At 41.1% G+C, this 15973-nt stretch overlaps 1 protein-coding gene across 15 annotated transcripts in view; it reads right to left on the bottom strand.

The window, feature by feature from the left end:
* Dnc (phosphodiesterase dunce) overlaps positions 1 to 15973 on the bottom strand; it is a 317538-nt gene that overhangs the window by 92783 nt on the left and 208782 nt on the right. Inside the window, exon 1 of one of the 15 annotated variants that reach the window (XM_077410128.1) lies at positions 4210 to 6548. The exons of the other annotated variants lie outside the window; for them this stretch is intronic. Coding sequence (XP_077266254.1) covers positions 4210 to 4295 — 86 coding nt within the window. The 5' untranslated portion in view covers positions 4296 to 6548. Of the gene's footprint in view, positions 1 to 4209; positions 6549 to 15973 lie in introns of those variants that run through there. 15 annotated transcript variants of the gene reach the window in all.

Consider the following 15973-nt stretch of genomic DNA (forward strand, 5'->3'; position numbering starts at 1 on the left):
AGGGTACGGTGGAGAGGAGACGAAGAAGGGGCCACTTTCCGAAGAAGGAAACATCACTAATAGCCGCCGCATCGCTGTGGTCTATTAATTAAATTCCTGATTACTCGCCGATATTTCGTCCGATCGTTTTAGTGGCCCCGCAGGTCCGATGGTCGATTAAGAAATTCAATTCGAATCGTTACTGACGGGACCGGAAGCGTATCCCAGCGGTCGCCAACTCGGGGTTCACCTCGCGGTTCATCCCGCGGTTAATAACTACCTTCCTAGATTTTTACGGAATTCGAAGAATGTCGTGAATTCGTTAAAGATCTCTCTGATTATCCGAGCGTTTATAACTCAAGATCTTAAGAAGTTTGGAAAAAGCTTGTTTGGAAAAATTGACGAACTCGTTTTATGAAATCATGCGTAAATTGAGAAACTCTTTATAAAATTTAAGAATAAGAGAAGGTCCTCCCTGATTTTCCTGTTTACGTCAGAACTCAGCAACGATCTCTAGGGTGATGGGAAGTCAAGATAACGAAACGTCGAGCGTAGCAGGCGAGAGACGTCGAACAGTGGTTACCTTTAAAACGCTGCTTCAAAAACTACCTTTGATCGAGAAACGTCTCCGTGGCGACGTCTAAATCGACCTTAATGGAGATGACTTTTATGTCTCCTGTACAATGATCCGCAACAAAACGTTTTCAGATCGCGACATTTTCCCATCGCATCTCGAATTCGCACGTCAATAAAAGCCGACAATCTTATTTTATTCTAGAAAAAGGGTTTCTCTTTCATATAACGTATATAATATACATTTTCTTAGAAATATTATATATTTACATAAATATTCTCAATATAATCATCGTCCGTGAAAAGTTCACGTATCAATGTGCCTCGTCGACGTATATCTATTCAATTATAACGGATCTCATATGACTTTTGCTCGGACAGGACGTTTCGCGTTCGTGTCGCGAATCGCAACTTGGCAAAACACGTTATCGCGTCGCATAACAATTAAATTGCATTCGGGACGTGCGCGCGCGCGCGAAGACGCGGTGACTTCGGAAACAACGTCTAAGCCATCCGATTGTACATTCGCCCGCCTGCGTAATCTAACTTTCAATTATACTGCGAAATCAGGACGAGGAGCAGAGCTCCTTCTCATTCCCGTTGTATCGACGCGACGCGCGAGCACGTCTCCAACGGCAAACAACGCGGAGCAGTTAGTAATTAGATATTTGCCCAAATCCCTCAATGAGAACTCCGCGCTCCGCGAAGAAGCCGGCCGCCTCAAAACTTTCACGTGCGTGGTTCCGCGAGATGCGAGTTTATCTCAGTGTGCGTCGAATCACATTTTATAACGATACCGTCGCCGGGGGCGCGTCGAGTAGAATGTCATTCGCAATTGTGCGTTGTATGGAAACGCACAGGTCCATTATCCTACGATTGAATTCGTGCGACGATCATGTCTGCAAGAAGTTTCGACACGTAAACTCGTTACGCGAGAGCTCTCTTACTCATTTATCTCATGCCGGCTTTGAGTCTCAGCGATAATACTGGCTTTACTCCGACATCCACGACTACGACTCGTCGTTGTTTCCTATAGGAGAATCAATTAAGAGATCTGTGTTTTTGTAATTTTATTTTGTAATTTTTTTTTAATGCTCGTTATACATAAATTTTTAGGGATAAGAAAGAGATACGTTTCATACATCTTATTAGTTCTCTTACTGCTTTTTCAGTCTTTGTTTGCAATTGTATATGTGATTACATATAATGAGTTTCTCTTAGATCGGAATAATTAATCAGAGTTCTAATTTTATGTTAGAAATTATAGGTAAAAGTACCTTATAATCTCTGGAATGAGAAAACTGAGACATTATGCCTCGAATTATGCTATTTATATTGAAACGCAAGATTGCTACTAACTTATATAGGTAGTAAACAAGCCTTTCTGTCGCGATCACCGGGAAGCTCCAGCGGCGCATAGTGTAGCCGACCGATTGTTCGTTTACCTCGTCGCTTAATCGGGCTCTCAATTATCGCGCAATCAAGACGACCTAATTTCTCGTTTGCTCTTTCTTCCCTCCCCTCTTCCCCCTTTTCTCTTTCTCTCTCTCTCTCTCTCTCTCTCTCTCTCTCTCTCTCTCTCTCTCTCTCTCTTCCTCCCTGTGGAGGACAAAATGTAACGTGTTCGGAGTCTGACGTGCGCCGATACGGTTTCGCGTGTCGGGCGAAATTCTCTCTCGCGCGCGCTTACCGTGCTCAGCGTCACGCGTTACGTGCAGCGGCGTTTAATGTTGGCGTTAACATTTCGTCCGGAGTCCGGGTCGCGCCGCCGAGACCTTTAGAGCCGAACTGACTTTCTTTTCAATGCCAGCCACCGCTTCTACTCGCGCGCTCCGGCGACGCGGAAATGGAAATTGCATACGCTGCATTGCTATGCAGCGGACGCAAAGAGCCGGGAGTGACGGAGCGATATTCGATCAAAGTGGAATTTTTGGCGATTGAAGAGCGGAAACGGGGAAAAGAAACGTTCAGCTGTCTTCCTCCATGTCGAGTAAGACGCGATCGTCGAATAAATAAGACGAACGCGCAAGGCAAAGACGCAGCTATACGCGTAACGCATTATAAAAATAAATTGTTCCAGTTCTCTCAACATATCCGATACTGCTTCGACGGGGATCGATAAATCGATAGATATATATATATATAATATTTTTTTTACTTCGCACGTTTCTTTAACGATATAAGATGCTCGCTCCAGAAATTGCAGAAGAACTCCTGCAGAGAGCCGCGGAGTAAAAGAAGAAACACAGTATAATGGTTGAGCAAATAGTTTTTACTCTATTGCAAGAATGCAGTTAACTTTAATGGAATAACTCTTGACTAAAATTGCGTTCGTGATTTTTGCACATTTTGCACGAACAAATTTGAATGACTTTGCATACATATATACGGAGCGGTCCATAACTCCATAGTGATTGAATTAATTTTTAACTGTTTTCTCTCGATATAAAACAAAGGGAAAAATTATTAAAATGCACTTTCACAGTTTTTGTATGAAAAAAAAAAAACGACGCGAAAAAGCATCATGTTTTGTGCTGTATATTTCCTCGATGTATTACGCATCCTAGTTGCAGTGCTAGCCATAATGGTACTGACCTTTGACACGTTTTTTTTGCTGCAATGATGTATACGCAATGCTGTCAACGAATCGCCATTGTAACAAGACAAAAATTGCACACTAATATTTTGTATCCTATACAATAATCCAATGATACAAATGGTCAGATATGATACAAATGTTTTACGATCGATATAATTTCGTTGGAAGGTAAAATTACAATCTGATATAAATAAAAATAAAAATAATAACCACGCTCGTATGATTCTAATATAAATATTACCTCGAATTTTTTTTCCATTCGCGTTACAATAAATATTTTTATAGAACTAAATAAAAAAATATTTCTGCAGATTTACATGAAATATTCTCCGCCATTTAACCCCGCCATCGTCTAAAGATATTTATGAATTTTCGTCGCTCTCTCTTTCTTCTCGGCAACCGAGCACTTACGTCATTAGATTTATCGGGATAACCTCAATATTTTAAAATTCCTTTCTTATTTCCACGATAAATCAACCTTTTATCTTAATTGCTTCCTAATAATGATTTATTGAATCACTGGGATGCGGACACGAATTCCTAGTTGAAAAATCTCTATCTGACAGACAGGTGTTACGCACTAGTAAAATAAATACAATTATATTGTATCTCGCAAAAAAAATTAATATAGAATATTGTCAAAAACTATAATAAAGCGTAACACTGAAATATTTACCACGACATCACCGAGATCGCGTTTCTCGGAGAGAATTTTACAGAATTATCATCTTCGTGCATCTAAGCCCCGTTGATTTTATCGAGCGGCAAACTTCTAGCTTTGTTAGCGCAACAACGCTAGCCGATCCAACACTAGCGACTATCACGCGAGCCGCGCGATTTGTACGCTTTCAGAATTAAATTGTAAGTACCGTATAAAACCTGCCTTTTGTTTCTCAAAGACGAAACGCGACTTATATTGCTCCTCCGCCGGGCGGGTTCGCTTAAAGCATATCAAAGTTTGCGTTCGGCGCTAAAAATATCCCGCAAACTACTCTAATCACGAATACCCACGGGGCACGCTCGCTACATTAATATCTGACGTCTGGTAGCTCACTGACCTATTTGAGGGATGAACACGTGGTCCGCATGGGCAGCAACAATTGCTCAAACGTTTACGTCTACGCGCACACCAATCCTGGCCCATCGTCGTCACCGTCCCGATTCGTGGGCTTACGAATTTTCCTAACGAGTCACATAACGTCCCGTCTGTTTTCAACTCGTCGGAAAACACCCCGCGCGTTTTGCAGCTCACATGAGTCTATTTATTTCGTATCATATTAATAGCTCAATTAAGAAACACATTCCCCGCCGGTTTTTGCGTCGGGCGAAAAAACCGCAGACCGTTGCATGTCCTCTCGCGTTGCCTCGCCGCGAATCACATTTTTCACGCGTTGTTTCTTATCTGCGGGTGGACATCTTCGATTTTCTCCAAGTACGAACTAGTCAGCATGTTCGGAAATTTCTGCATGCAATTTTCCATTTCGCAGGTCTCGTCGTCGTATTTCTGAGCTCCGATCCAGAAGCAGTCGAGAAAATGCGCATTGATCTCTTTCTCAAAGGACACGTATGGTAAAATCCCCCGTATCCAGCGCGGGACCGACGTTAATATCTCTCGAATATCCGGCGAGGGTTTTCAACGAAAATGCAGTGTTACGATAGCTTTCAATTTCACGGATTCTTTCATTCCTTCGGGGAATTCCTTCTTCCGCGGTACGAGGCATTCGCTTACCTTCATGATTCGCGATCATATCGATTACGTTTTGGCGGACAGGTTGATGCTATGATGCTGAATGACGAAGTCCCCTCGATGTTGCAAGAACCTCGTTATTGTTTCTTATAACGTGCGACAATTATGTCGGTCACGTTATTGTATAATTATTATGTCTAGTAAATGCGAAGACGTCTCAAATAAAATGCTCGAAATTGTCCCGATGGTTAACAAGCCGCCATTCAGGCGGGATTAAGCAGAAAAATAATTTGCTGGGCGCTCTCGATTTTTTTTTATTAAACTCTGCGGTATTAAAATTTCCTTCGGGGAGGAATCTCGGGCACTCGACATCGCGGCCTGGCCTGGGCAACTTTATTGTGTACATCCCTCCCCGGGCTTTAAGTGCGCCATAAAGGTGTTACCTCTCGCTCTCTCTCCTGGCGTGGATAAGGAAAATATTATTATTTCACCCCGAAACGATTACCGCTGTCTGTCGGTGTCGAGCTGACAGAATTTCCGGAATGTGCAAATGTAACGAAAGAAAAATATTCACGAGATATTTCCGCATTTTATTCCGCGGCTTTTGGAAGACGTTAGGAATCGTGAGATCTATTTTTCTTTATAATGCGGGCGAATTAGCTGTTTTTCCTCGCTCCCAAGATTTTATGACGTCGACGAACAAAGTGCAATTTGAATCGGTGACTATATTCATTACCTTCCGCCTTTCCGTTGCAAATATTAAAGTCACGTCCGCGCGGATCGTATCGATCTTCATCGCAATTCAGAATTCCGCCGATCTCGCTTCGACAGACGTCAGTCAGCTAATTTTATCGTGTATCAACATTAGCATCGTTATCTTAAAGGAAATTGGAAGATCTCGTAACGGACGTGTAGCCTTTGATTTCGTGTCGAAATCAGTGAATTTATAAGTCCACATTTATATGCAGCACCTTCGGATGCATGTTCGTCGTTTGGCATTCAAGGTCGTTAATGCATGACTTATACTATACACACACCGTGTAATTTATTCCGAAAACACGTATCGTTATTACTTCGCAGCTGCATAATTTTTTTCTTATGAATCATCACGAGAACTGCGACCGATATCTTTATCCACTGCTAACGTTGTCAGCTATATTTCATAAAAATTTCATTCTGGAAGATCACATGTTCCCCGCTTACGGCGCACGCCGATTATTTCCCCCGTCAAAATATTCCTCTTGGATACAATAATTTTAATGCTTTCCCATCTTCCCATCATCGAAGTGGACGCGCATATCGCGAGGTTGCTTAAAGCCACATAGACACACGAATCAATATTCAATCCCCGACGTATCATTCGAACGTCATCAGGAACCACGATCAACCGATTAACGTTTAACGTTCGCGATTGAAGATACTTTAGATCGGAATAACACTGATGTTTTTTCACCGAGGTCCACTAGAACTGTCACCACTCGTCATCTCCGTAGACCCATCGACGATCGTCGCCCGCGCTGGACTCGTCGACGGAATTGCGCGAACGTCATTGCGCGACTTCATCGCACTCGTCTCCGGCGTGTCTCACGAGCTGAGCGTAACACGAGAGATCTGTCTCCGGCGGCGCGGCGTCGCATCGGGTCGCTCGCGCTCACAGCACGCGGATCAATCGGGTGCACATGGCCGCACGAACACGCACGATGCACACGCTGGTCCTTCCCACGTCGCACATGGGATGACGATCCATCGATGATCGATCGTCTCGCGGCGAGGGCGAACGAGGGCGACGCGCGCTCAACGCTCGCGTTTTCACTCGGGTCGGCCACGACAACGGTGCTCTCTGGTCCTCGACTCCTCGTTGAGGTGAGGCGGCCGGGTCCGGGGGCGCGGAGTACCGGAGGGCGCGCGCAGAAAGAGAAGATCCTCCGGATGATCGGCGGGATCAGCGTCAACGGTGGCCGGCTGGGAAGGACGCGACAGTGGAATGTGGGAATGCGGGCGAGCAGGCCGCTCCAACGTGGCTGCAGGACCGCAGACGTAAATCCGCGGATGGATGGAATGAAATGAGTGAAAAGGAGAGAAGAGAGGGAGAGAGAAGAGAGAAGGGTGGCAGAGAAAGAGAGACGGCAGAGAGAGTACTACGGAGAAAGACGGAGTACGAAAGAGCGACGGAGAGGAGCGGCGCCGTACTCTCGTGGCTCTATCGACGCGAGCGCCTCCTTCGTCGACTTCCGCGCCGAAAACGCCGACGCTCGCGGCCGCTCGGGGGTGGCGAAGGGGTGGTGGAGAACGCGAGAGAGAAAGAGAGAGAGAGAGAGAGAGAGAGAGAGAGAGAGAGAGAGAGACGCGAGGGTGATAAAAGGGGTGGTTATTAGAAAGAGCAGGGAATACGCTGCGAGTGATAACTGATTACGGGATTAATTAGAAGGCTCGGCGCGTAGCGCGCACACATCACACCGTGTTGGTGTCCGGAAAGATAAACAAGAATAAGTAGATACGGTCCGTGAGTGGTCAGACAGCGCTTAGAAGCGAGGAACGCCGGAGAGAACGGATAGAAAAATGAGTTAGGACAAACTTCGCAAACCGAAAAAAAGGGAAAAAAAGACAATTCGTGAAAAATAACAGTAAAAATAAAATATGACCATCAGGTATAATTGCGTAGAATATGAAGGAAGATACGCGAGCCATAGGGAATAGGAACAAGCAAATGCAGTTGGGGCGGAAATAAATAGGAAAAAAAGAACCCATGAATACGCCGAGGAATACAAATGAAAATTTTCAACTGCGATGATGACGACGAACTTCCAACAATAATGAAACACGAAGATGTGCCGGAGACGAACGCAAAAACGTTGGCGGACTTTTTTATCTTCTTTCATCAACTTCCTTTCTTTCGCTCTCTCTCTTTCTGGGGCAATCTACTTTTTATTCTATTATTATTATTATTATTATTTTATCGGATATCGGCTTGCTTCCTCATTATTTATCCTTCTTTTTGTTATATATAGTCGATAAATATACTAAATAATGAAAATAAAATAATAAATTTCCAACGATATAATAGATATTAGTCGTTATTACAATTGTGATTTAATTGTTAACGTTTATTGAGTGTTAACTGTTAACGAACTTTGTAGAGAACTTCATGCAACTTTTAAATAGGTAAATATAATGTTTCGGCGAAAAGTAGCCATTTATCTTTTCATGGAAAATTAATATCTGCGGGTAACGAGAAATTTTAAGTGCTAAATTGATGTATATCGCGGAAACACTGGTTAGTAAAACATCGGTTGACTTTGCGCATAGACGCTGATGGTAATTTACGTTGAGCCCAACTAGAGAGAGCAAACACGAATCGCAGCAAGCTATCGATAATTGGCCCGATTAAGCGATTATCTAAATGATTACACAATTAATCAATGGTAAAGCAGCCACCGAGAAAATCAATCACCACACATTGGAGCCACCGAACGCGCGTCGGCCAACGGTCGTTTTCAGAAATGGCAGACGTGTATCGCGATCATTTCCCAAACGCACGCTCTCGCACGAGAGCGGAAGAGTGAACCACGTGTTCGGAATGACACACCCACGTTTCGTTCGAAATCAATGAAGTGGCGGGAACGTGCGGCGTCGTCGTCTGTATATGAAGCGTGGATCTGAGTAAACGCTGCAACAGGACACAATCTGTCGGGGACGCACGCACGAACGAACGACGACCGTGCAAATGAAAAGGCACCCCGAGGAGTGCGCAAATTTACCGCGATATTTACATTTGGGGAACGTGCAGCTTGCGCATGGTTAACAGCCGTGAACGCCGCGATTTGTTACCTCGCATTAGATTAGCTCATTTTTCAAGAGAGAGATGGCTTATTAGAAATTATTGCATGGGAATTTCGCGTGCTACCGTGCTTAGTACGGCATGTTTAATCCGCGTTTAATTCGAGAAACGGCATCACGTGTAACGTCGATTAATTTTGGTACTTCTCGCCTTCCTAGAATTGCAGTTGGAGAGACCGTAACCTCACGCGTGGAACTATCAGATAGTAATAGCGCAAGCAGTCAATAAAACGTGACGGTATATGTGTTTCCAAGCCAATAAGAAGGCCTGGAAAAAAAATGGTTCGATGAAATTGTCTGATATAGAGTCGCAGAGAGCTGGTTGCGTTACGAGAAATATACGAAGACTGGAAAGGAAGTAGAAGAGCTAATAAAACATACGACGTACGCGACGTATAGCGAGGAGAAAGAGACGGTATATGTATGGTGATGGATTCGTTTATACGGAAACACGGATCCGTGACCTACGCGATATATATAGGACCATGGCCACAAGTGCCGTGAAAGTCGCGAATAATTGTTCACCCATGACCTACGTCAACGATATTGACCATATACACGCGACTTTAATCTAAATAACACCACGTCGGAAGGAAAATATACATATCTTCCGTTTTCGCATGCAAAGCCCGAGAGAGAAACCCTCCCGTCGGGAATTATTCCAACGCATTCTATTCTCTTCTCAAACTCTCCGGATCGCATATCGGCGACATTAAAGTTTGATGAACGTATTGGAAGTGAAAGATAATTTGAATGTAGACTCTTCGTCGGTAAATATTAAAATTACAGATTGATTTCGATTAATTTCGTCGACCGCGAAATTAGTCATCGTGGGCGGAATGTAACGTCGAATATAAATTTGGTTATTTTTTTTTTTTTTTAACACAATGACAGCCCACGACGCAAAATCAATGGCGTTGAGGGCGCCGTGATTGTGTGTCTACAGAAATATTAAGAGGATTTCTCTCGAGATCATACATTAAATGACTTCATCCTATTTGTTAAAGATATAGGGACGTAAATAAAATGATGGAAGAGCAAAGGTCAATTACAAATATGACAATTAAGATTCTTTGTGCTATTAGTTTGTATTGACTTATTAATGCTCCATAATAATAAGATAAATTTTTTCATAACTTGAATAATTTACTTAAGATGAAAATCCTTTAAGAATGTTAGACAATTTTTTACATACATATAATAACGACATATATAGATGTACCGATTACGAGAGATAAGAGAGAGAAAGAGAGAGAGAGAGAGAGAGAGAGAGAGAGAGAGAGAGAGAGAGAGAGAGAGAAAGAGAGATAAAAGATGGAAAGTAGGGAAGCAAATCTCGAAAAAAAAATCGATAAAAAACTAATTCCAAAGACAGGAGGGCTTGCAATCTGATACCGGCGATCAATCGATTGAAGTGGCGTTTACAATGGGAAATCAATAAATGTATTCGACGAGCTCTGCTCCGTTAGATGTGAACGAGTATTTTGGATGAGAAAATCTTCAAACAGCAAAATCGAACAATAACATGATTGTTATTGCATTACTAATAAAATGTAATAAATTTTGTATTAAATTTCCGTAAATTCTATCTATTTTTTTTATAAAGTTAATGCATGCATCTTGAACAGCATTTAAATTGAAATTAATATCGCAGTACTAATTTTATATCTCACGCGTTTAAATTAATGACTACGTTAATGTCAGGCAACAAAATATCAATTTACACTAAACATCGAACGTTAATTACGTCATGTTAGTTGCATATATTGGCAGAAAGACCGTTGAAAATTAATCATATAATTAAATTCATGTAAAAAAATTATGGTTCAGATTATTCCGGAGCAATGACTCATAGGTACAGCGAGATTTTTCTGTATTTGACAGATTTTCAATCAGATCGGTATAACTTTTATCATTCGCTATGCATCGATAACTGGAAACTTAGGGGATACATAATGTTCCGCATTATTCCCAGCGCGCTCGAATGCATCTCGCGATGACACCATTTATTGCCTGCTTCTCGCTGAATTTGCCTCGCTGAATTTGCATTCCCGGATCAGTTTTCAATTTGTCCCCTCCGCATTCTAAGAACGCTAGTATTCGATGATGCTCGCCTACCCTTCGCGATGTCCCTGACAGTCTAATAAGATATTCGGTCCAATGCTTTAATTTATATCGTGCAATCACTGCAATGCTGACGTTCTTCGTAAAAATAACGTACGAAGAAATTTGATAACGATCCATATTTAAATATTAAACAAGTATATTTATACATATAGCCAAAAATAAAATTAAATGAACAACATTTCAATATAAATGTTACACTAAATAAGTTTGTAGAGGTATATATACGGCCAATAATAAAATTAAACAAACTCGAAGACAAGTTTTGAATAATAAAATTTTTAATTCCATCAAAGGTATAAATTAAATTAAGAATACCTGTATCTCCATTTCTACACAGAAATTAAAATCGAATAATTTCTGAAAATACTGTATCTTCTTTTGTATCATGTTTTAATGTATCATGTTTTATATGTTATACTAAATTATAGATTTTCAATATATTTTTCTTCATGTTTCGCGCGAGAAAAGTTAGGAAAAAGTAATTGCAATACGCTGTATAACTTTATAGATGAAAACAAAGTTTGACCCGACAGAATATTGATTGCAGGAGCTGCGGCATCGTGCTGCCACGAACTGTTCGTCTGCTAAACTTTATACACACCCTGTGGATCGATTTTGTAGTCGGTAAAGCAGGCGACGATTATCTTCAGCAGTGAAGCTGTGCTGCGATAAAATTTTCGTGGAAAGTTTATCAGTTTCCAAGATTTTCCGCGATGGCACTACCGGGAAAATTACGGTTCAAGAAAACAGAAGATATCTCAATTTTTCCGCATTGCAGAAAAAACTTGGGACACTGTATATATGTCAATGTAAAATAAAAAATTCTGAGTTTACTGGTTCTATATAATCAAACATATGCATAAGATTTTCAAATTGTCGAGTAGATGTGATCTCTATCTTTGCAAGAATCTTGTTATAAAAAATGTAATTTTATCTTCGTCTCTGCGATGACTAGAGACTCCGGTAGAATTACAAAAATATCCCGTCGGGAAAAGATTTGAAGTAAGATATCGCCGCGAAAGGATGACGCATAAACAAAATTGTTAATTTTTACATTTATTTTAAACAAGCGCGCCGGCATGGAAATATGATTATGTAACGGGACAATTTGGCAGCCGAGCGCCGCAATCTCGCTGCTGAGCCTTCGACAACAAATCCGTCTCGTGCGTCTGACAGTTTGACAATTCAACGTAAAACGTCTCGCTGAACACTGTTAAAGGTTAGAGGATAAAATTTAAACTAATACCATGGAGTTAGATTTATTTTATTATTTTTAACTACCATGTGCGTCAAAATTTATTAGTTTGAAACAAAATAGGATTATTTTAACTCCGGCGTTGGTTTAGTCAAATTAATATTGTTTTAGTTAAATTCACTACATATTGAGTAGGAGCAGTGACGACCTATGGAATAGTTAAAAAAATTACTCAAAATTGAGTTTCATTTAACCCTATGAATTCAACAGTGAAGAATAGCTTCACTTGTTTCTTTTGCTCACGCAACTGCGATCGCGATATTTAGTTATACTTCTTAGCTGTAAAAAATATAGATGCGACTATACTGACTCAATTTCGCATGACGTGTCTTCCTTGTCAACGTTGGAAAATAGCTTGAAGAATAACGCGAAAAAAACATGAAAGATCTTCGTGAGTAAAAGTAGGTCGAGAAGTACAACTCATCGTAGGAGTAATGATCTATCCGGCTTAGTATTCCACCAGGACCAAACTATCCTGAAAAGATCGGTTGATCTCAAGACGATTGTCTTGAGTGTTGGCCGAGCTTTTCGCTCCCTCGTGGTATAACTTGTCAGGTTTACCTATATGGGCCAAGTTTCGCGAAACAACGAGAGAGAGGAGGGAGAGAACGGTTAACCTGGCGGAAAGTTTGCCGTAATTAAATTATAAGGTGCTATGAGCAGCACAGCTGAATTACTTAGAGAAGATTGATGCATCGCGAAATTCAATCGCGTTTTTATTGACATTATTAGTCTATTCTCCGTAATCAGCTACCGTGTTGCAATCAATATTTCGTCTCGCACAAAAAGAGCGTCATAAATTACACTAATGACGAGATAACTGAGTCTGTTTTACGCGAGAAAATCTGGGAATATATATTAAATCTGAGAGGCAAAGAGAATTAAATTGATGAAACATCAGTTGTTTTCATTAACAACGTCACATTAGTGAGATTACCTGCAGGACCTACGCAATCTGGAGCTGTTACAATATTACACAATTTCCGTTAATTAATACAACGGTACTGTGTAACAGTGCCGTGCGCTAACAAGCGCATGCATTACTGCGTTTGTAAACGAATACAAACGGAAGAAAAATCTATATCCATTTAACAAATGTAGAAAAGTTGCAGTTCCAATATTTAAACTGCAGCTCTTTGTTGTCGTTTTAATATCAATTTTACTAAAGTATTTTTTTCCAGTGTCTACATCGATGCCGTTTGCGCAGAATAATTCGACATTTCTGCCCGCCGAGCTCTCTTCGTATTTGCCAAAGTTCATATCGCGAACAAACATAGCATTAGCGCGTCAGATGAAACAATACTAACCGATTCCCAGCTCGTCACGCAAACGATAACGACTCATTGCACGCGCAACGAAATGTGCAATTTCACTTGGAAGAACTGGCAATACGCCGACCAGTAATACCAATGCTATAACCCAGTCATATTGATCCGAAGATATTCTCTCCCTCTTAATCGTCAATGTTATGTTTCATTTCCGCGACGTACATGCTAGCGAAGTACACTTGCGATGTTGAATGAAAAATGTAATTTACTTGCCTGCGAAGGCCTTGAAAAGATACAATGGGAAGGTACCCTTTGCTTTACAATATGAATTGGATTTACGCATACATATATTGCATATCATCACTTGCAGTATGACAGTCTGTCACGCCAGCTAGTTTTGATTCATTTTTAAAAGGAGATTTTCATATAAGATTTAAAATCATCAGATTTAATTGTGTTGAAAAAGATATAGAAACAGTAATTGATTTTACTTCAACATACATTAAATAAATTAATACGTATGTCAGTAAATCTGTAAGGTGAGAATGAGAGATCTCAGGTAATCGATGTCCTACTCGAGGAAAGCAATTACGAGCGGACTTTATCGTGCGCAAAGTTTCGTCAATCCGCATGTGGGTACATACACTTGAGAATTGTTCGCTAGTAGTTTGTATGTAGAACTAGGGCTAGATCTTAAACGAATCAAGGTCGTCGTGGCGACCCTCAGGGGCGCATTACTATTGATCTCGCGGAAGAATCGTTGAGGAAACAAGGCAAAATAAAGCGGCCTAGAATGAATAAGGTTCACACGTCGAAATAATCGATTGCAGGTGGAATATTAAATCTGAAGGGTTGAAACGCATTTAAGTTTCTGTTGGCTGCACGTCAGAATAGCTTGTAAATTGCATGCGAGGTAATTAATTGGGCATTTACGCCTACGACGCTGATATTGTCATTATCGGCAAGTTCCATTATTCATGCTATATGCATATATAGATGACGAAAGCTCAGACATTTCTTACTGAAGCGCTCCTCACCGTAAATATTTCAGCTCTTTCATCAAACCGCTTGGCGGTAATAAAATAGATAGAATAAAACATCGGCCTTATATTCGGCGCAGTCAATATTATATTTAAATTCGAATTGAACGATGTTATAAGTATTCCCGTCACGTTGTTTCAACATTACGTGCCTCGATCGCGAGAGGAAGTTCGAAACAAGGTTCGAAATTGCCTGTTTTGAGCGTGAGCAAGCGTGTAACGCTCCGTCATCGTTGTTTCTAAATTAACTTCAGCAGCAATATACAACGATTGCAATACATTAACGTCAAAAATAAACTAACTTTTGCGATAATAAAAAAAACCATTGAGCTCTCGATATGCGGCCGAGGTAAATAGACAGAGAATAATTTCAAAACGCCGAAAATTGATTACGAGCTACTCTCCTTCGGTAATTATATCTCCCCCTACTTCTTCCCCCGTGATAAATGCGAGACGTTCTAATTAATGGGCGGTTTATCGGACGCGTCGGATGAGAAACAAATTTCGGGACGGATACGTCAAGTCACTGTATCGTTAACGACCCACTACTTCCCGCGCGTCGCGTTGCGGGAAAACTGAGTTTCGTCAAGTTGTTCGAAAAACAAAATTGCAATATATTACTATTTTATATTGAGATCCGTTCATGGGATTTGCGAATTGCAAACAACGTAGGGATTTATTATGTTAACCACGGTTTACAGAGCCACTATACGCCAACTTCAATCCGGAGTTGCAACTAGCTACTCGACCAGCAAACGCGTTGCAACATTGATCGAATAATTAGCGTGTAATGTTAGGCGTATATATACGCGAAGGTAAATACGAAATCGGTGAAATAAGGTGAGTAAACAGTCTCTCATTCCGTCATGCTTGTAGTTTATCTTGCATGTAAATACCTATGTGCCGCTGGTACAACCTGGTGCAGGAAAATGTCAAAATTCAAGCATGGAATCGCTTATTCATGTCGTACGGTCAGCACGCTCTTAGAGCGTCGCAGTAGCCATTCCGTTTAAACGCAATTTGGCGATTCCTGCGCAGCTATGTTGTAATGTGGCACGGCGGTGTGCGTCAAAGGGTACGTAATTAATGGGAAATTAATCCCATCCCATCCCTCCCTCGGCCGTCGTATATAACCAGGCAAGTAACTAAGCGATTGAGCAAGTAACTGGATTATCATGTCGATTCATTAATCTGTGACATGTTGACACCATATCGACGTATAAACTTCTCTTTTCCGCTGTCTCTTTTAGTATCGTCGTCTTTGCTGGTCGAAAACATCACAAAACTTAAACTTATACATAAATATTGATCGCGCGATAACACCGCATATGTGTCACTGTCGCGGTTAACGAGAGCTTTTCGTACTTTTGCTGAGATATAACCGTAATAGCTGAGAAATAGCGATATATACAAGCGAGACAATAGAACTATCCGAGATAAAACAACGCTGCCGATAACCGAAAACAATGTAGATAAACTTGGGATTTAAAAACATGGATTTTCCTACTTCTTCTTCTATATCTTTTTTTTTCTGTGAAAAAATAAGAACAAATCAATGTTGTTTCGCGGTTAGATCAATTAGCGTTTTCAAATCGCATATTGGCGATG

Source organism: Temnothorax americanus, unplaced genomic scaffold, assembly GCF_048541705.1.
Source record: "Temnothorax americanus isolate GAGA-0224 unplaced genomic scaffold, ASM4854170v1 Scaffold28, whole genome shotgun sequence".
Classification (NCBI taxonomy): domain Eukaryota; kingdom Metazoa; phylum Arthropoda; class Insecta; order Hymenoptera; family Formicidae; genus Temnothorax; species Temnothorax americanus.